Genomic DNA, 21,834 nt, shown 5'->3' with positions numbered 1-21,834 from the left:
GGGTGGGAATTGGGGGTGGGAGCAGCCCTGCCTGTGGAAATTCTATACATACAGAACTTGGGAGTTCTAAGAGACAAAACTTGTGGCTGGATCAGTCTCACCAACTCTTTTAATGAGAGGAAAACTGCAGCAAAAAGCTGAACTTGATTTCTAGTGCTGTTCACAGAGCACCAGGGCCAGGAGAGAAGTGTGGCCCTCAGGGCTCAGCAGCCTTTCCAAAGCCTCAAGGCACTCACTGTATGGGTCCCATTAAACATCAATCTGCAGCCAAATCCCTTCCTGCTTTGGCTTTAAATCCCCTGGCACCAAGTACACCATATCCAGCTGGCCAGTACCTCCCCTTACTGTAACTTTGGGAAAATCCATAAATACAATATAGACCATTATTATTTGAAAATATATCCGTATTTTACAATTGCAGGATTAAGGAATGTTCTCTCAAGTCCCTTCTTACCTCTCATCAGGTGAGTGGAGTGCTGAGATCTGGGCTGCCCCTACCAATGCCAGCATTTAGTGAATCTTTTTGTCACAGATAAAGAACCTTCCCTGTTCCAAGCAGTAATTCCAATTAATTAAAGTTGTGTAACACTTCCAGAAAGGGAATGTTTAGCCTGAGCACAGGAAATAACCATTCACAAATCTAATGAATTAGCCAAAAATGGTTTTAATGCAGTCCTTGCCTGCAGTACAGTATAAACCATAATAAAAAACAACAAAGCAGAACATACAGGATATTCAGCTGTAGAAACCATACAAACACTTGGAAAATGCCAGTGAAACTGCACAGAGCATCAGCATAGTCAGAACACTGGTCCGACAGTAAAAACAAGTATCCAAAGCTTTTGTAAAAACCGATTTGATATCAAAAGTCTCAATGCCAGCAGCAGCAGCATTAAACTCCTGAACACAACACCCCAAAGGTGGGCAGCAATCCCTGTGTGACATTCCTTGGAAAATAACCACTTCCTATTGAATTGGGGGTGAGGGATGTGTGTTAAGCCACCCAGCTGAGTGGCTGCACAGAGCAGTGCTGGCTGGAGCAACTGGCAGCCCCAGGCCACACTGGGTTCCTAAAAAGCAGCTGGATGCAGTTACAAACCACTCCAGTGGGATTGCTGCTGTTTCCCAATTCTGTCAGCTCCATCGGGATGCAATGGGAGCACTGATCCCGGCCCAGAGGGAGCTCCCAAAGGGAGCCCTCTGACCCACAGCAGCCCCTGCAGTGGGTGTTCTGCTCCAGCCCCAGTTTCCTGCCAGGAAAAGCTCCAGCACGTGAAACCCCCTGGCTTTTCTGGGAGGAAGTTAAACCCTCCTCCTGACATTGACAACACCACAGCTCTGCCATTCTCTGATCCTGAGATTTAGGTCACTTCTATCTTTGAGGGACCCACTTGCACCACAAAGAGCATTTTCAGATGAGGACCAGCCATCTGAGCAGGCAGATTATAAATTTATAAAATAACAAGAGCTTTTCTACTTCCTATGTTCCTAACCCAAAGCTCCCTGCTCCAACAATGGATGTGGAATCACTCTGGGGTAGCTCTGTTTCGTCAGGCAGTGACTACAGCAGGAAGCTCCTCCATAGTGTAGTTAATTCCAAAGAAGGATGGAGCTAAATCAGAACAGTGGAACAAGAGGTTCCAGCTCCTCACAGCAGCTCTTAGTTACAACCTTGTCCCTCCTTCCTCCCAGGGAAGGTCACCTGCACCAGCCCAGCAGTTCCTTACATCAGCAGCATTCCAGATGCTGAGGGAGTTCTCTCCTGGACACATCCTGGAGGCTCCCGGGTCCTTCAGAAAAGACAGGGGAGGGGAATAATACACCAACATTTTCAAGAATCCTTTGGGCTTCTGTTTCTTTTACAGAGGAAAGTGCTGAGATGGGCAGCACACACCTTCCCCAGGTTAGAAAGGAGAGGGGGGGGGCAATTTCATTGGGTTCCAGGCTTCCCGTGGGATTTAGTCCAAGGCTTAATTCAAGGAAGTGCTTCAGGAAGTACTGGAACAGCAGGGAAGCCTTCAGGTCAGATACCTGTGTGTTCCATGGGCTGTTTGACACCAGCACTGGATGCAAGCAGGCACTGCTTTTCAAGCACAGCTGGAATAAGAAGCAGAGATGATCCCTTTGTCCTTTCTGTTGGATTTCTTTTTTTGGTTGTGGATTTTTTCCCCTCTCCTTAATATAACTTCATTTTTTTTTTTTAAGAGTGGCTGTTACCCACTAAAGTTTTACAAATGCTGCTGTAAATCCTAAAATCTCATACAGAAAAAAGTAGTATTTGAAAGAGCATGCAGGCATGAGCAACTTACAGGCTTGTATTTAAAATGTAAACTTACATTTTATTTCACAAGGTTTACATCCCAAATGGAAGCTGGAGAATGAAGAAATGAGGCTTTTAGGAAAGAGAAAATGCAGGAAGTGGGATCCTGCTCTAAAAGCAAGGCCAGCTGGCCCTGATTATGGGAACCACAAACCAATACCTGACAAACAGCGAGATTAATTACAAATAAAATACGTGGCACAGCTGCATAAAATGACACCTACTCACCTTCACAGTATCCAAAAAACCAGCACAAGCAGCTCAAAGCTGAAAATATTTAACTGTATGTTCAGGAGGAAGAGGGAAGACTCAAAGTGGGATGGAAAAAGGACAAGAGACTAAAACCCTGCAGCAGTGGGTGTGAGCTCAGTGTTTGTGACCAGGGTAGGGTATGCAGCACTAGGCAGGAAGAGCCCATGGCAGAGCCAGTGCAGGGTCTGACAGACCAGGCTGGGAATGAAAACAGCCCCTCTGCCATGCAAATGCCTTCACTGATCTGTTCAGAACGAGTTTAGGTTTGCAAGTGTTCTGGAACAAAGCAGAAGCTGATAGAATTGGAAAAAATATCAATAAAATTGAGGTATTTTCAAGTACTATGGATCCATTTCAAAAATCTGTACCACAGGAGTCACTGAAATGAAAGTGTGACCCTTTTGAGTTAATTAATTCTGGCTTAATACACAAGGTCAGCAGTGCCTCCTTCACCTGCTAATTAAACCCTTCCACGAGTGCACCAACTCTGCACAGAGTAACTGCTCAGCACACAGTCACTGCTCTGTAGGATGCAGGGGCCCTGAGAACAGCTCAGCACATCACTCTTCATAGCTAAATTCAGGGAAAAAATAGTAATTTTTAGATTTTTTCCCCTTGACATTTTACATTCATATCACATTACAGACTTTATGCATCAAGTTGTGCTTTCAGTCCAGACCAGCATATAGAGCTACAGAGCTGCAGCTGGCGTGGATTTTGCTGAATCCCATTCCTGTTTATCCCAGGAAGCAAACATTCATTGCATAGTGCGATTAGGAAGCTTCCTGATTCTCACCAGTCACTCACCAGTGACTGCACCCCACACACACTGGGTGCAGCCTCCTCAGACATACGGTACTGCTCCCTGCCTAAAGGAAAACAAGATTATCCTACTCTGAAAACTGTTCCAACTCAGCAAGAGAAACCTGGCAGTGCAGCGAGGGTTGCACAAGCCCTGGTTCCTTGGCCAGGACTGGACTTAGGACTCCTAATTCCACACAGAGGAACATCAATATGATGTTCTGTCTGGGTTTTTGTACCTGAATTAAGTGGGAGAGAAGGGGGAGAGATGAGGGGGTGGCTGTTAGTGGTCAGTTATTTTAGAGGATGAATGCAGGAGTAGAGCAATAACACTGGAGGCATCACAGTAAAGTCCAACAAAAGTGTTCCCTCCTTTCCAGTGGTGACATCACTTGGGAAGGTTGCTCCTAGCTGAGAAAGCTTAGTGTAGATCCAGTGCTAAGCAGAGAAAACAGCCCCTGGATGGGGTCAAGACAGTTCCCTTGCTGCCTCCACACTGCTCCAGGCTGGAGTTCAAGACCTTCACAACCCCCCCCAGTCACACAACTGACATCAGCATCGGAACCGAGACTCAAACCTTAACGATTCTCCAGGTTCTTTGACTGTAACTGCATTTACAGCACACACCCAGACACTGGCAGTGAACACCACATGGTGCCAATCCCAGTGGGAACACTTTGGCTGCTCCTGGCACACGGAGGGCTCAGAGTGTACCTGGAATGCTGGGACAGCAGCACTGGCAGTATGAGATACACACAGGATGAACTGGAATCACTGGCCAGCTCCCAGAGCTGCAGTATCCTTGGTGATGGTGGGATGAGTGCCACTCCTGAAATGTTGGGATGGAGGGTGCAGGTAGGGGAGAGGTTTGATACAACAGCCCTTACGGTCAGTGCTGATGGCGGAGAGCCTCTGGATGAGGATCAGGGCATGGAAAACAAAGGAGGTGCTGCAGTGGGTTGTACCCCTGAAAGAGCCATGTGCAGGTTAAAAAAAACTACCACGCACTGGGCTGAATATTCTCTCTTTTGTCACCTGCAGCAGTGACCACAGCAGCCTGAGAAACTTCTGTTTTCCAGTGCATTTACTCAGCATAAACAGGACAAAGGCCAGGGTAACATGAGGATATCACCTTACGTGAGCAGAAGGGAACAAAATGGAGCTGCTCACTCAGACAAGTGGGTTTTTCCCATTTCGTTCTGCCTCATTTTACACAACGTTTGGGTTTGTTTCACATTTCATGAAGCTTTCCAGCATTTGATGTATGGATATTGATGGGAAGTGGCTCTGAAGTGATAAAACTTTGTATTGTTTCTACCTGGACAAGAGTTTGTTAAAACCACAGGAGGCTGAGCTGCATTGAAGGAAAGGAAAGAGTTGACCATAACTAATTGCAAGGAAAGTGACTGAATAAAAGTTACTTGGAAACATTTAAAACTGTTTCTCAATCTCAGCTGGGTACCTGTGCTATCATAAAGGTATCTGGCTTGGTATCAGAAGACAAAACTGATTTTCTGTACTCCCTAATGAGCAGTGCAGCAGCAGGAGCAGGCAGGGGAGCTCCTGCACAGCTCATGGGCAGCTCTGCTGCTGCTGCCTTGCACAGGAGTAACTCAAATAATGGCAGGGCTGTAACCAGAACCAAACCCAGGAAGGGCACAAGAACCTGCTCAGAAAACTCCTGTAAATCCACACAGCTCTGGAAAAATACACTTCAGCTAACAGAATGAAACAGAAAGTCACCAAATCATCTTCCTGGTTTTATATACAAGGAATTTAAAGTTTTTAAAGGCACAAATAGCACCTCTGTAGGTGCTAAATTCCCGTTGTGTTTAGCTGCCATCATCCTCTCAAGCTCCCCCTCTGGAGCACATTTTGCAAGGAATGAGGTGATTAATTCAGCTGCCACCTTTCATCACACACAGCACAAGGCCCAACACCAGATTTACATTAGAAATGCAGCTTTAGATTGACAGGAAAAACACTTCCAGCACTCAGCAGCCATTTGGTGACAGAGCCACTCAACAGATGGGGCTCAGGTGGCTGAAGCAGGATTTTCAGTGTTCAGGGCCACCCTGAGGAGAGACACAAACCCACACAAACCTGGGCCAGCCCGCCTTGGCCCCTTCACAACCAAATTCAGCAGTGAGGCATTGCAGAGAGGTCAGCACTGCCTGCTCCACACAAACTGCAGAGGCTGAGAGACAAAATTCCTGCCCACAGGGCACAGATCTACCAGGAGTTAAACACCTACTCTTAGGGAAGGAATCTCTGCAACGCTCTCCTGTCTCACAGATTCCCCGTGGCAGCAGCAGCAGAGGAACAGGGGAAAAAGGAGTTTGGCCTGTACAAAGCCCTCATCACCAAACTCACTCATCAGGTCCTTTCTCCTGACACGCACAGCTGCTCCTGTAGTCACTGTCAACACCAGTGGGCTGATAAACAAACACAAAAATGGGATAGAAAATGGTACTAAATGATCTTAGAGGCAGTACACCAATACTTTTAGCATGCACCTAATTCAAACAAGAATGATGGACTGGGCTGAATCATGCAGATTAAATAAAAGGACTCAGGTCTAGAAAAATGTCCCTAATCCAGCCAGCCAAATCTCAGTTCCACTCCCCAGAACAAAACCAGGGATACACCTCTTTGACGGTAAATGCAGCAAAACGCAGAAACAATTCTGATCACCTCTTAGTGCAGAAAGCCCTGAAACCAGTCAGTGCACTGAGCTGGGAAGAAGTCTGAACAAATTCAATATATCATTGTGTCTTCAGCATTTTGGTGTTCACCCCACCCCTGTGGGGTGTAAACTCCAAACACAACTGGTGGAGTTCCAGTGCACATTTCGAATTCTCATCTTCCTTTCTGACTCCATGAACACACAAAGTTCCATCAAACACTGATCCAGGAACGAGTGGGTATTTTAGCCCTAGGAATTAATGCAAACTGGACTGTCTGAAGTTCCCTTTTGCATTTTAGGTACCTGCAAGTAGGATTGGGCAAAGAGCATGATAATCCAAACTCTGAGACAATAACACCCTCCTAAAAAAAGTTTTTTAAAAAAATCTATGGCCACAATATTCTTGAATCTTGATACTGGCAATGTGAGTATTTTATTTTCCTTCACAGCTGCACATGTACATGTGCATGTTCAGCACTTTTGCTTTCAACACTCTTACATTCAACTACCAATTTAGTGCCAGATTTAACTGGGTCTGTCTTGCATTGAGCTGAACTGACTCAGAATTTGAACACAGAAAATACCACTTGTCAGAGAAGGTTGGAGAATCAGCCTCAAAATAAATAACCATTCCCAAGAATATTATGGCTTGGAAGAATTTCAAGAACTCAAGTCCCTGATGTTTGCAAAATGAAAAGGCCTTTGGAAGTGCACTAGCATCAACATTTTTACCCATTTTGAATAAAAAATATATAGTATTTATAAAATAAAGAGAGCAGGCCAAAGAAGATTGGCCAGAATCACTCTGTAAAATTGTTCTGTTAACTCTGTAACTTAAACTTATAAAGCCTTGGGACATCTGGACAGCAGGATTTCTGGAGAAGCACTCTAGAATGCAGATTCCCATCAGACAATACTTCAGGATGTTTTCTCATCTTGAAGATCCACCTGTTTTCTGCCCCTCGAAACTGAAGTGCTTGCCAAGAGAAGGGATGTTGGCTCCTGAGAGGGAAGCTGAAATTTAAAGAAATAAAAAAGTGCAACTATAGCACTGCTGTGATGAGCGATCAAGGGCTGATCTGGGCTTTGGGAGTGGTTCTAAAGCCATGAAGAATGACTTGCCTGGCCTGGTGGAATGCAGGATGCAGCCCTCACCACTGACAGAAAAACACTCTGGGGAACAAAATGGGCTCCTACAACGTGCCAGAAGCCCATTGACAGCAGTGTGGAGGGGCCCTGTCTGCCAGGGGAGCCAGGCATGGATTGCAGTGCTCTGCCACACCACAGTTACTGACTGCCTTGGAACAGAGAGGGGCAAATTCCATCTGACAATTCCACCTCCTGCAAGTGGGACAGCAGAGGATGCTCCTGGAATCTCGGTCAGTTACATTCCCCTGGGAAAACAGGACACTGTGTCCTCCTCACTGCCTGCAGTTCCTGTGGCACGACGTGTCCCCTGTTCTCCAAGTCAGAACAGGTGGCAGAGCAGGGAATGTTCTGGAAGCAGCACCTGCCCCAGCCAGCATCAGCTGTTGTGGGACCCACCTTTTCCAGGGGGAGAGAAAGCCTGGAGAAGAGAGTGACAGCTGATGTGGCATTACAAGGCACTTCCTTGTATTCATTCCCAGCTGCAGCTTGGCTGCTCTCAGCTTCAGTTTAAGACTGCACCTGCACCGTCCCACACCTCCCGTGGATCCCTGCACAGATTTCCCTTCTTGTCACTGCACAAGTCAGTGCAGCAGTCGTTCCTGCCATGTTTTCCAGAGGAGCTGCAGGGTTTGTGTCCTCCCCTCCACACAGAGCTGGTGGCTCTGGTGTGACCTGTGCCAGCAGCAGCTGAGGGCCACTGAGAGCCTCTGCTTCCTTTTAGGGCCCCTTGAACAAGGGATTTTTGGGCAAGCTGGAGAAATATTGTTCTGCTAAAGCCCAAACCTGTCCAAAACCACCCCCACTCCCTGCAGAGCAGTGGTTTTGAGGCAAGTAGAGAAAGAAGCACTGACCTTTCTGATCCAGCTTTACACCACTGTGTTTTCACACTGCTATGTCTCCCTTTCTATGGCAAGGGATGAGGCTTCACCAGAACCTGCCCAATGAAAAACAAAGCAGTTAGAGGTAAATAAATTTGGTTTTCTCACTGAGAATATATTTTTGACTAAGCATGGGACTGCATTTTTAAGGATCATTACAAACAAAAATAGACAACCACTTGAGAGAGAACGGAGCAGCTGTTTTTAAACTGAGATTACTCTATTATTGGCTTTATTTATTTCATAACAAAGTCACAAGCTTTAAAGCCACAAAGACAAATAAAGGTCTTGCAGTTTTAATGGAATATTTCAGGTCTTTCTGGTTTGACATTTTTACTGATTTACTTCTATTGTGTAAGAGAGAATCTGAATATTTCAGCTGAAAGGACCCACAGGGATCATCCAATTCAACTGCCTGGAAATGTCAGTTATTTTATAGGCACTATGAACTGAGAGACTTCATATAAGCTCCAGACCATTACCTGGGGTCTGATCTAGCCAAAAATCACCTCACTGTCAGTGTTTTCATATGGAAGAATTAATTATTTCTTCAGAGAATTTAAAGTTCATAAAAATTGGAAGAAGCTCTGACTCATTCTTAAGTTATTTTAAGCATCATTAAAAATTCACAGGAATGCCATAGTTTGCTATTTTTAAAGCCAAATTTGTTGTTTGTAAACCTCATTTGTGTTACCTTGTTTGGAACCAACCAGGGAGAGCAGGTGAATTTACTCTGGTAAGGAAGCTGGACAAAGTATAAAGTAGCTTCCTGAATGTATCCCTGCACTCAGGTGTTTGCATGTCTGTTTTCATCCACTTCCAGAGGACAAATATACTTAAAAAATCTAAATATTCTCCTTTTTGCAGGCACCACTTTATGGCCCAAGTAACTGTGCTGCATGCAGCAACACTTACATGCAAATATTCTCAGTCTGAGGCAATTTCAATTTCTCTAACCCTTGAAACACCCTCTCAGTTACAAGTAGAAAACTGCTAAAAAAAAAAGAAAGAACTGATTCCAAAGTAGAGCTTATTTTCAGTCTGTGCTCATTAATCAAGTCAGAGCTGCCCAGGGACTTAACCAACACAGTTTTTTTATTTGATTAGCCCTTATAATTCATCTGTTGGCCACTGTAGGTCAGGACAACTAATTTCCTTACCCTGAGGCTCTTCATCTATTCCATCCTCCTCCCACTGCTCCTCATTTGTCAGGAGAGGGTTCCGAGCTTCACTCAAGGCTCTCATTGGGAAAAAATGTCCATCCCCCTGGCTGCATGGAAAAAAGCAGAGAGGGACACTGCAAAAACAGCAAGTGACTCTAAAGGATGACAATTTCTCTGCATTTTTTCTGCAAACAAAGTTTTCTGTTGCCACGATTTCCCATGTTTACTTAAAATCATCTTTAAGCTTTGAAAAGTACCATGTTTATCTTTCATTTCAGTTCTCAATTTCTTCAAGGTCTCTGGAATACAAAAGTTGAAACTTATGGCCTGGAATCAAGTAACTTTTAGCAGAAGGTAAATGTGCTAATTGGATCAAGTCATTTGAATACAGAAAAAAAAACCTGGAAAAATTAACTTGTGGACAGCTAGAAGTGAGGGGGAAACTAAGGAAAACATTTATGAAAAAGGACCAATTAATAGGTATATAGTTTATCAATTTATCCCACAGATTCTTCAGGGCAGAAATCACACTTCTGTGTTTGAATGACACCCAACAGAAAATGCCCCCACTCTTACCAACAGACACATAAAAATCCCACGTTCCTGTGACCTAAACCTGTACACAAAATGGGATAAACTGTAATTTTATCAGCTTTTAGCACTGACTTGATTATTACTTACCTAGAGGCAATAGGGAGCAACCAGAGCTTTTTTTCTTCTCCAAACACTTGCTGGAGATTCTTCACAAAGCCAAGATTGAATCCATTTTTATCTGGGCCATTTTGAAACACTGGAGCTGAGAAAGCCTCTGCAAACAGAGACAATTTCAGTGGAGAAAAAAAGAAATCAATGGCAAACACTCTGAAACAGGGCTGTGCATCTTGTAGCCATCTAAAGACAACGTGATTTACCAGATTCTAGAGATACAGCACTACAAAGTTTCAAAACAACAGTTTTTCCCATTTTGCAAAGCCTCTAAAGACTTTCCAACCAAAGGCAGGAATTTGGTCGTGCAACTGAACCTAGAGAACAGTCAAACCAACCCACAATGGGTTGTTTCATCCAGAGAATGGAGTTAAAAAATCTTTCACTCTGTGAGACTTGATGAAAATTCAGAGGGTAAAAGTTTCTAGGTAAAAAACTCTGCAGAATGAAGTAGGTTGGTCTTCAATGCACATTCTAGAAGTGGCACTGCGGGTTTAAATCACCTCATTTGTTAATGTTACAATGACCAAGCACTAGGGACAAACAAATGCAAATAAACTCTGGGTTGTGGTGAGGCATAAAATTAAGAGAGAGGAGAAAAACCTTGAGTGTCTTAGGAACAATTTGATCTCCCTTCTCAGCTGCTGCACAGGTCTGATATTTTGGGATAGTTGAGCTTCAGTGCCCCATGAAATGACTTTTGAAGTAAATAACTTGATAAAATCAGAATATTTGCTCACTCTTGATAGCTTCTGTTTTCTTATAAAACTTTATCCAAAAAGCTTTGAAAGTGAACATTTATCTGAGGAAAGGCAAAGAAACGTCTTGGGAAAATGATATTATTTTAGATGATAATGTCTTTGGTTTTACAGTCCCAATTTCTTTGCCTTTATCAGAGAAGGTGGACACGGTGTTTCCCAAGCTCACTAAGCTGGATTGGGATACAGCATAGGAGCATAACAAACCATTTTTCCTGAAAAGCTGCACTCATTTCACAGCAAATATAGTTTTACATATGCATAACATTTTTATAATTGGACTTCTACACTTTAAGGCTCTGGTTTCCCTAACAAAGCTTTTGTCACACCAGCTAATAAATGCAGCTCATTTGCAGTGACAAATTTCTGCAGCTTGTACCAAGATCTTAAATCTTCCTCCCCTCATAAAGCAGCAGGAACATACAAAAATAGAACAAATGCCTTTTTCCTTTTCTTTTTTTCTTCTTACAGCATCTTTGGTGTGTCTTACTGGAAGGAGACAGACACAAGAGCCTCACCTAGAGTGGATCTGTTCCTGCTGACGAGCCAGCAGTGGTAGCCAAACAGAAACATGAGGCTTACAAAGAACATGATTGCCACAAAGAGAAGGAAAAGGATGTGAAATTTGGAACGTCCATTGGTCAGCTCACCCTGGAAAGGAAAGCAACACAGAACAAGTGATAGGAACAAATTAAAGATGGAAGTTCCTTGTACTTAAAGAAAGATAATTTCTAAAACTCCTATTGGGAGTTCTCAAACTTTTATAGACAAAAGTCAACCTTACTATAAAAAGCAAAAAGAGACAAAGGAATGAATGTGGTTCATTTCCCCTCCTGTACCACAGCACAAAGAGCAGGGGGTGTTATTAACTCTTTGTATGGCTCAGAGCCAGCCCACCACAGCTGCCCAGGTGGGCAGGAGGAACACCCTGTCCCCATGGGAAATAAGCAGGCAGCAGCTCTTGAAGCCCTGTTTAAGTTCTGCTGAGTTTCCTGTGCATACATTAAAATTCTGCAGCTTGCTCAAGGTAAGCCCAGAGAACCTGACCTCTGCAGCTATCGGGGAGTGTTAGAACTGAGCACAGAGCGGTGGGGAAAGTTTAAAAGCCAAGTGGGAACTCCCAAGCAGAAGAAAGGCTCCTTTCCCTCTACAGCAGAATAGTCAAGTGCCAGAGGTGCCCAGCAGCAACACAGGCAGGCTCTGGGGACCTCCAGGGCTCAGGGCTGTAGCTTGTTTAGTGCGGGGAACAATTAGTGCACAGCAAAATTACTTAAACACAAACATACAGACTTATTGAGCAGAGGGGACAGAAACTAGAGGCCAAGGGCCAGTGTCTTACTGGAGCTGTCAGCTGCCCTTACTTGCATACAAACGACCGGCAGTAACTGAATAAAAGCCTGCTTTGGTTCACTCTGTTTTTGAACTGAGGGAGGAGGCCTGTGTGGACTAGAAAATGAACAAGGTTTTTTGACCTGTTTTGGTTTTTTCTTCTCAGTAAATATGTACAAATCAATGCCAAACATTGCAAGAGACACCCGTGCAAACACAAGGACAGGGAAGGGATATAACCTCTCTGCCAGAAGCTAATCTGCAGTCTGAAATTCCTGAAGGCTACTTGCTTCTTGCTTTGTGCATTTTGGACATCTAACAGCAGCTGGATTCCCAAAGGGCCCAGGGAAACACCTCCCAGGAAAATGCAGCCCCTCCACTGCCTGGCAGCAGCAAAGCACCGAGAGTCACTAAAGCCCACGAGACTCACAGCAGATGAAAAAGGAACCGGATTTCATGACTTACTGTCCAATACTTAATGAAATACTTGAAGACTGTTGCAGCAATATACAAGCAATACAACAAAGAATAGGCTAAGAACAGTAGAAAGAATTTGTAGTTAGAAAATCCAATGCAGTTATTCACCCTGGAGGACAAAAGCAAAGTTGAAATCAGGATTTGTGCAGCACACAGTGGTTGTAACACAATGAGCACGACCAGTTCTGGGGGGGTTTAAACCCCGTGATCACACAACCGAATTTGCCAATAAGCAGCTCCCCTTAGTGGCCAACAGGGAACAGACCTGAAGGCTCTGCTTTTCACTCAAGCCCTTCCTGTGGGCCAAGGAGAAGCACAGTCCAGATTTTTGGAATTGTTTTAAGGTTGCTACCGCAGGTAAATGGGGCACAGAGGCAGGAACTCGTTCCTCCTGTCTGGGTCTTGTCTGCCAAGGCAATCAGATCTGGGACTTCTGTGCTGCTTTATTCATTTGCAGACCTCAGGAGCCACCTCCCCACTGCCTGTTTGTTTACACACAGCCCCAGTTAACCCCACCTTTGGTTAGAATTTGCCATGCACAGGACAACTCTAGAAAGAAACAAGGGGATGTACAAAAAACCCCTAGTGGCTGTTTGTGTCAGAACTCAGGTTTGGAAAATCCTCTACAATTTTGATCACTGGGGAGGTTCAGGTAGGGAAATGTTTGTGTTGCTTCTGATTTCTTAAATCTTCCTTTGTTTTTTTTCTTAAAAAAAAAGGAGGAGTTTAAGAAACTTAGTGGCAGCAATTCTCAAAAGTGTAAAGCTCAATTAATCCATGCACCTTTCTGCACAGACTGTCTCTGACCAGATTGTTCAGAAACAATCCACGTGCAAATGTTACTGAAAGCATCCCAAGTGCAGCTGAAACTCTCAGAGAGCCCAAAGAAAAGGCTAAGCTGGAGTTCCTTTCAAATTTTAATAATAGTTAATGAGTGAATCAGCAGTTGGGGTTTAAATTTTATCAATATAATAGCAATTTTACACATGGGTTATGGAGCAATCATGAATGACTTGTTAAAATATCATTTCAGGCAATTTCAAAGTGCAATTATTTTATAAATTTCCCAAACTAAAGAGATGAATGGCCTAAAATGTGAGAGACATACAGACATGAGAGGCATACAGAAATATATGTAAGTAGCCTTCCCTTTCAGAAAACCACAAACCAGTATCTAGGACATACCATGGACAGTGATGATCCATTTTTAGCACACACCTGCAAAAGGACAAAAAAGAAAAATGGAAAATGTTTATTGGTACTTCATTACCAACTGCAGATCAGCAGTAAAACCTTTGATTTTTGAGAGATTTCTACATGACAGAAGTTTTTTAAGGTACATAAAATTTTAAGATGGAACATTTCTTAGAGTTTGAAGACCAACTAATGTCCTTGGTTCTTGTGTTAGATAAAGAGACATGAACATGATTCCTGCCCTAGAGCACTGCTGGCTGCAGCAGGAGCAGAGACCCTGGGGCACCTTTGAGTAAAAAGGCACATGAAGCAGCAGCCCACTCACAGAACCTCGTGGTGACTGCACTTGGGTGAAGGACAGCCCATAACTTACATGGCACAAACAGAGCAATGGTGACAACGATCAGGTTTGATCAGCTGGCATCTGTCACAGAACCGAATCCCTGGAATTAGAGACAAATTAACACCAAATAATGGAAAAGTGCTCTTTTTTCATGGGTTAGTTGATCCTGTGCTCATTTCCTAACTATTCTTTTTCCTTCCTCTATCGCTGCAGCAGGTGACTGGGTTTGCAGCTGGTGTTTGCTGCCAGGTCACAATCAGGTAAGCAACACTCAGAATTCCGATGGATACTTGCAGATGGGGCAACAATGGAGAAAGCACAAAATCATGGTTTGGATTGGCAGGGACTCTCAAGTTCATCTTTTTCCACCTCCCTGCCATGGGCAGGGACGCCTTCCACTATCGCAGGGTGCTCCAAGCCCCGTCCAACCTCACCTTGGACACTTCCAGGGGCAGTCACAGCTTCTCTGGGCACCCTGTGCCAGGGCCTCCCCACCCTCACAGGGAAGGATTTCTTCCTAACCTCTAACCTAAGCTTACTCTAAACCATACAGCTCGAGAGTGACAAACCAAAACTGCACATTTGCTACCACATTTACTCAGACTACCTACTCTTCATTTTGATAATTCTCTATTTATTCCAGTTCTCTACTTCAAAATTCTTCGGCCTGCCTGACAGAAATGAACAGGTCAGAGCCTCCAGTATGAACACAGATTTCTTTAAGCTGTGAAGGGAGTGCAGCAGGCATTTAATCACTGAACATAGTCCAGAAAACTGGTCACAGATGTTCTGCATCTCTAAGCCAGACTGCATTTTAAGTAAAAATTATGACAGATTTGGTTATTCTACTGCTATTTCTAAACACAGACAGCACATGTGGTAACATCTTGCTTCTCAAAGGTAGCACCTGGCACTGCACTGCACGGGAGGGTTCAAGGCTTTTTTTGTTTTCCCTGAGAGCAAAGGCATTCAAATCCTTTGCACAGGAGTTAGTGGGTGCCTGCAGTGGCACGGGGAATGCTGTTGGTCAGCAGGATCCTCTGAGTGCCAGCCTGTGCTGCTGGAGTGCGTGAGGGTGGATTTGGGGCCACGAGCTCCGTGCTGAGCTGACCTCCATTCCCTGTCCTCGTGTACACCGGCAGCTTCCTGGCGATCTCGGCGAGGATCTGCCTCTGCACCTCGGGCCTCTCCTCGTTCTCGTAGCGCTCCTGGTCAGCGTAGGACATGTGGAACTGCAAGCAGAGGCCACGAGAGGAGCAGTTACCCATGGGGAGCAGAGGGAGCATTTCAAACACAGGTGAGTTTGGAAACATTTTTACCTCCTGTTCCTAAGATTAATCTGGTGGGAAAATGTGGTTGTTAAGAAGACACAGGGAGGTAGTGTGTGCTGGAGAGCCAGAATACTGTGAGACATCAATAAGAAATGAAAAAGTGAAATTAAGGCTCATAAAACAACGTACTAGAATTGTTCCTATTGCTGCCTTAGATGATGATCATTACTCACCTTTATAACACATTCAGCACATCTCTAGTGAGCAAGAACCTGTCTCCAAGCCACAGTTTTATATTTTTTAAACTGGCATTAGTTGTTATTTATAAATTTACATTCCTGTAATCAGGATCAGAGCAAGGCTGTGTATATTTGAAGTGCCACACAAATATCAGCCTCATTCTGTTGCTTCAAATATAGTGATTTATTAGTATTTCATAGAGAGATAAAACAAAATGCAATTAAAAAAATTAAATCTACCAATCCAAACAACATATCGAATAATTGGTAGGGAAGAATTAAAACACATTTGCCTCTGACTCTGTTCTCCAGATCAACTAGACTGAAGGATTTTTGAGTTCTCTTTAACATCTCTGCTTTTAGTTTGCAAGGAATGAAAGGTGTTGGGTCTCTTACCTTTTTGCCTGGTTGTATTGGGAGAGTGAAAACAGACTTCCAATATGTCCACACAAAGAGCACAAAGAGAATATGGAATACTACAAGATAGGCCACTAAAAACAAAACAAGAAAAGAAAAAACAGAAACAGAGCAATGACTTCTTAAGCAAAGGTTTCATCCATGATGGGCATTATTGAAATTTTTCACAACAATGTTAAAAAAAAAAAAAGAAAGGAAAAGACAGATGGCCATCCAGTGCCACCCATTATTGCAGTCCAGCTAAACCTTATGGCTCAGGGTCAGCAGCATCCCAGAGCTCAGGGGTGACCAATCTCAGAGCCTCCCCTGCTCCACCTGATCCCATTCTGTGGGTGAGAAAGATGCAGCTGTAAGAGAATTGTCCCACAGGGCAGGTGACAACCCTGTACCACTGGGAATGACAGGATTGCTGCCTCTTCCCCATGTCCCAGGCACAGGCCCAGCAGAACTGCCTGGTGCTGAGCAGTGTAAAGGTTAATTTTGCAATGCTCCAGCACCTCCCAGTATTGGGCTTCAGTGGCTACTAAATGCAGCTGGGAAACAGAGTGTGCACTGCCCACTTCTGCACGTTCTTCTTCTGAGAGCAGAGAGAAATAACATGAGCTTTATGTCACCAGAAAAAGCCAGATCTCTTATTAAACATCTTTTACATTTGCCACGGTTGATGCAATAAAATAAATCAGGAAAAATGCCCTCATATTGAGCAAAATAGGTCTTGTGAGTACTGGGGAAGAACTGTAAACTAGCAGACACAACCTTATCATGTGAAACCAGCACATGTCAGAACAGTCTTAGTTCTACATGCAAACCTTACACCAGAGCCTTTGGCATTAGCAGGCATTCCATGGACAGGGAGCCAAAGGAGCTGTCCTTCAGCTCCACAGACTATCTACCATTTCTTTAACACTCAGCTCATGAAGACATTATCAAACAGTTACAAGATAGTTTTATCTAAACACATCATTTAATTGCAATAACAATCTCATTTCTCCCATTTAAGCTTCAAATTCTAGAAACTAAGATTAAAATAACTACTTGGAAAGAGAAATCTAAAATCCAAACACTTCTTAACTATGTCAAAACACTTCTTTTCCTGTGTGAAAATTGGTAAAAAAGGCCAAATTCATCAGTGAGATTTTCTAATGAGATGGCAAATGATGGAACACATCTCACAAGGATGTGATGGACTGTGGGAAGGAGCTGTGAATCACAGCTAAGTCATTCTCATGCTCCAAGCTGGTTGGAGATGTTATCCCTACACTACATGCAGGTGGAGCTCAGCCGTTTTTAATTGCTATGGAAGGAGATAAATCTTGCAACAGGTTTAATTTTGTTCATCAAGCAGCCCAGCAGCAAGTTAGAGGAAGCTGACCTGGAGATGCACTAATAGATTAGGCAACTATTAACTTTCTTCTGCTGAGTAGTCATTAACATCCTGCTTTCTGTAGTTTCTCTGTAGCAATTTCAAACATTAGAAGTGCTCTATAGGGGAAAGAGAATTTACTGGATACAGCAATCTGAAGGATCTGTAAATGTCAGCTGGCACTGCTCTTCATGGAACAACTTACACTACACCTACTTCTGTCCTTCATAACCCCAGAAGAAGAAAGTCACCGAGAGAACACTTGGATTAGCCAAAAGCATCCAAAGCTCCTCCAGGAAAGAAGGGGAAGAACGTTACAACAGCCACTGACTCCTTATTCCTCCAACATGGCCATCGTCTTCACCAACACACCGGTCATTGAGCAATCCTACTGTGTTATGACTCAACTTCTGTTAGTGGGCACCAGAACTGAGAAAAAAACTTTATCAAAAATAGCTTTCACTGAAAGATCAAATGGAACAGCAAAAAAAACCAAGTGGGCTGCAGATGGGAACTAGTATTTTCTGTTTGGCTTGTAAAATCGGCTCTGGAACTGTGTAAGGGAAAGGGAGAAGAGGTGTGTGGGTGTGCACAGACACACAGAGCTTTTCCTGAAGACTCAGAGGATCAAAGCTTTTCCATGTTCTGCCCATACTGTGACTAAACAGGGCATTTCTCGATGCACCCAGAAGGTGCAGCATGCTGTGTATCCTCAGGAGGGTGCAATTACAGGAAAAAAACACTGAAAGAGGATGCACCTTTAAAAAATTAACAGCAAATATTTCTGGTATTTCACCCAGAACATTTGTGAATCCTTTTACACAAGGATTGAATGTCAAATAATAAATTATCACACGTACCTTTTTCCACAGGGTTGCTCACAGTCACTGGAAAAGAAAAAAAAAACATGTGTCCAGAAAGCAAATAGGAATCCCAGAGAAGTTTGTGACAAATAACATTTCTATGTGAAATACAGCCATTTTAGGAAAAAACCTTCAAATTCAAGAGGCAAAGAGAGAACCCACAGTTCAGCATCAAATCAAAAGCATCCGTAACAACTCTTCTTCACTCACGCACACCCCCACAGCAAGATGTTCAGTAACTGTTGCTTGTGCTGTATTTTCTGCTGTATTTCTATATATTCTGTATATTTTGCATTAGAAATATGACACAACCAATCCTCTGGTGACAGTGATAAGATCACCAGGGCTCCTCTAGCACCAGTCCAAGATTTATCTCTCTGCATTTACCACATACTCGTAGCTGCTTTCTACTCCAGGTTGTCTTGACCCTCCACTGTAAGCACTGTCCCAAAGCATTTCTGCATCAGAATAATTAAGAAGTCATAAATTTCTCAGCTTTGGCCGAGTCAGCAACTGCAATGACTCCATTGTTTTTACACTTCCTACCAGCAGAAATTTTACAACGCCTTCTTGCTTCACCAAAATGAGAGAAAAGCCCCTACTAACAGAAGCCCTTTGAGCAACCAGCAAAAGGTACATTGTTCAATGTCTGCTTGTAATGACTATTTGAAAATCCATCCATTATTTTAAAAGCCAGCATCCAAGTTTAACAGAAGAGACAAGGACAGCTTTCTTGAACTGAAAACAGAGAGTTCTGTGATATTTTGACAGAGCACTGCTTGGAAGACAAAGCTCTGTGACACACAGAAGCGTAGATGAAAAAATAAACTGCATCTTTGCTGTGTCTCTGCCCACTCAATTTCAGGTAAACAAGACTGTTAGGAAATCTTTAGTTTTTCCTTTGCTTTGCTGCCAGTCAAGCAATGATGAGCTTTTCACAAACACTGCCCAGCTCCCTCCTGACCACACCTGCAGCAGGGCCTCACAAAGGATTTTACTTGAGAAAAGACCATAAAGACAGATGATATAAAAGGTTCTATGGCAGGATCACTGTTGTCACTGTGGCAGCAACCACCAGCCAAATGAAAACTGAGGCCTCCTCCTATGACTCACTGGCCACCCCAGTCACTGAGAGCTCAAACCCAGCATCAGGAGGTGCCTCCCAGACATCACCCCCACAGCACTTCCAGTGCTCGGCACAACTGAAGATGCAAACCAAGGTTCCAGACAAAGCATTCACTATTTACATGCTCCCAGCAGCTGAGAAGAGGCAGCCAGCTCAGCAAGCCTTGCTGTGTTAGAAATGTGGAGAGACACAATGTCCTGGGAGATGGTTGGCAAGAAACAGCACAGGCCAACAGTTCATGCTTAAATCCTGAAATAATTCAGTCATTTCAGCTTCTGCAGAGGTAAACTCCTCCACACACAAATAAAAGAGATGAGAGAGAAATGGGGCAAAAAAAAAGATAGGCAGGTGTGGGCAAATGAATGATTTTAAGCAGTGATTCCAGGCAGCAAGCTGAGCTCCTGCCAGCTGACCCAGCATTTGCAGAGCAGCACAGCCCCAATCCAAACCCCACTCAAATCACCTGAGTCTCCTCTAACAGCTGCACTGAGACCTGGGATCAGCCTGTGTTCAGTATCTCTGAATTTACACAGCACATTTCAAAAGACTGACAGCATTCAGGAAAACACTCTACATTTTTTGTCTTGGATGTTCCAATGCCATTGTTCTTAAACTTGGATGTTGTAATGACAGTTCCATGCACCTCAGAGATATCATTCTATGTGAATTCTTGAAAGAAACAGCCCACAGCCTCAGAGATGGGATAAATGTGACGGAGTGTTTGGGGGCTTTGCCAAGCTGCTGATTAAAACAGACCACAGAAGCTGCATTTCATTCTAGTTCCCATCAAGAGAAAACAACAGGTCTCACTGCAATGCCAACCTTAACACACACCTGATTTATGTTTGTGGAGCACCAGAAGGCAGCTCCTGCCCCAGGAACATCTCAGACTGTCCTTTCTGGGACCTCTGGTTTCCTTTATCTGCCTTACTCTGTCCTGAGGAGCCACATCTCCTCACAATTTCACAAATCCAAGCTTCCAGCTCTTCTCTCCACCAGACCTGCCAACCCTTTTTTTCTAGTAGCACACTCAACCAGAAATAACAAACAGAAGAAAGTTTATAACTTACTATAGAGTTAAATTGCTACATTAAATATACAATTACCAGACAGCATAAAACTTCCTTTTCTAAAAGGTAGTGTTTTCAGTGCTACTGTAATAATTCCACTCCTGAGTGGGATTTCACGTAAACTCTTTCTTTCCTTTACAGACTATAAATATAAAACCATGGTAAGGCAGGGCACAGACTGACGTTTGTTACCGCTTAGCTCATAAATCACATCTGGACGTTATCAAATCATAACAACACTGGCTTTCACTGCGGGATCACTCTCCCAGCCCTCCCAAGCTCACCTCCCTGCTGACAGGGATGCACAAAACAAGGGCTCATGACTAACAAACAGCACCCACAACCCGCACCCAGCCCGGCCGGGTTACAAACCCTGTGGAAAGCAGGGCAGCACGCCCTAAACCCCCTCATTAATCCCGTAATGGCTCGACTCGAAATAAAGTGTTTGTCCCTCTGCACGCATCACTGCCGGGATGGGAGCCTCGGGACACCGCGCTGCACGGCCCCGCTCACACCGGCGAGACGGGAGGAGGAGGAGAGGATAAGGAGAACGGAAAGGAAGGGGAGAAGGAGAGGAAAAGGAGAGAAAGAGGAGGAGGAGGAGGAGGGGAAGAGGAGAAGGAGACAGGGAATGGCCCGAAGCCCCCGGCCCGCCTCGCCCCCCGCCCGCAACCCCGCGGGGCCCCGGCGGTGCCGAGGCGCGGCCCGGGGCGGGCGGGCCCCGCTGGGCGCGGGCGGGCGCTCACCGAGGCAGAGCTCGCAGACGTATCCGTAGTAGGACCAGAGCAGGAGCAGCGCGATGAGCAGCACGGGCAGCCAGGCGAAGGCGCGGCGGCAGCAGCGCAGCCCCCGCCACAGCGCCATCCCGCCGCCCTCAGCGCCGCGCATCGGCGCGCGGCTGCGCGGGCTGGGCCGGAGCCGGCGCGCTCGGCGCTCGGCTGAGCGGCCTGCGTGCAGCAGCGGCGCCCCCTGGCGGGGCGGGCGTCTCCGGAGGGAGCTTTTCTCCAAGCACGCTTTTCCCTCAAAACCCGCCCGGTTCTGGGCTTTGTGCTGTCGGCCAGAGGAGGGAGGCGATGCTGCCCGCTCTGCTCAGCCCTGTGGGGCACACCTGCGGCGCTGTGTGCAGTTCCGGGCTCCCCACAGTGCAGCACCCGCGCGGGTCCAGCCGGGGCTGCCGCGGTGATGGAGGGGCCGGAGCGTCTCTGAGGGGGAGGGCTGAGGGAGCTGGGGCTGAGCAGCCTTGGGAGGAGACGGCTCGTTAATAAACGTCTAAAAGGAGGTGTCAGAGGATGGACCAGGCTCTGCTCCGTGGAGCCCAGCAATGGACCAGAGGAACGGGCAGAACCGATCCCATGGAGCTCCCCCTGCACAGGAGGCAGAACTTCTGCCCTGAGCAGTGCCCAGCCCTAAACAGAAACCAGAGAGGCTGT

At 45.0% G+C, this 21,834-nt stretch overlaps 1 protein-coding gene and 1 long non-coding RNA gene across 2 annotated transcripts; one reads left to right on the top strand and one right to left on the bottom strand.

Annotated features, from left to right (window-relative positions):
• Window positions 1-644: 644 nt before the first annotated feature.
• On the bottom strand, window positions 645-21,293 carry ZDHHC15 (zinc finger DHHC-type palmitoyltransferase 15). Its single transcript, XM_039571754.1, has 12 exons — window positions 21,151-21,293; window positions 18,206-18,232; window positions 15,962-16,056; window positions 15,167-15,287; window positions 14,086-14,155; window positions 13,704-13,736; window positions 12,507-12,627; window positions 11,231-11,363; window positions 9,931-10,057; window positions 9,247-9,356; window positions 8,060-8,142; window positions 645-7,073 (listed from the first exon to the last, which is right to left on the bottom strand). The coding sequence occupies exons 1-11, from the start codon at window positions 21,290-21,292 to the stop codon at window positions 8,099-8,101; spliced, it is 1,023 nt and encodes a 340-aa protein (XP_039427688.1). The 5' UTR covers window position 21,293; the 3' UTR covers window positions 645-7,073; window positions 8,060-8,098.
• Window positions 13,030-20,866, top strand: LOC109145130. The gene is made up of 3 exons (XR_002046381.2): window positions 13,030-14,315; window positions 15,198-15,352; window positions 17,431-20,866. It is a non-coding gene; the product is annotated as an uncharacterized LOC109145130 (long non-coding RNA).
• Window positions 21,294-21,834: the final 541 nt, after the last annotated feature.

The sequence above is a fragment of the Corvus cornix genome, chromosome 4A, assembly GCF_000738735.6.
Source record: "Corvus cornix cornix isolate S_Up_H32 chromosome 4A, ASM73873v5, whole genome shotgun sequence".
Taxonomy (NCBI): Eukaryota; Metazoa; Chordata; class Aves; order Passeriformes; family Corvidae; genus Corvus; species Corvus cornix.
This window is presented reverse-complemented; position numbering and strand designations above follow the sequence as displayed.

Coding starts and splice junctions, on each gene's coding strand:
- ZDHHC15 (XM_039571754.1), bottom strand. CDS start 21,292: ATGCGCGGCGCTGAGGGCGGCGGGATGGCGCTGTGGCGGGGGCTGCGC. Junction 12,628..13,703: donor ATGGATCATCACTGTCCATG/GTATGTCCTAGA, acceptor TTTGTCCTCCAG/GGTGAATAACTGCATTGGAT. Junction 8,143..9,246: donor AATAGATGAAGAGCCTCAGG/GTAAGGAAATTA, acceptor TTCATTGGGCAG/GTTCTGGTGAAGCCTCATCC.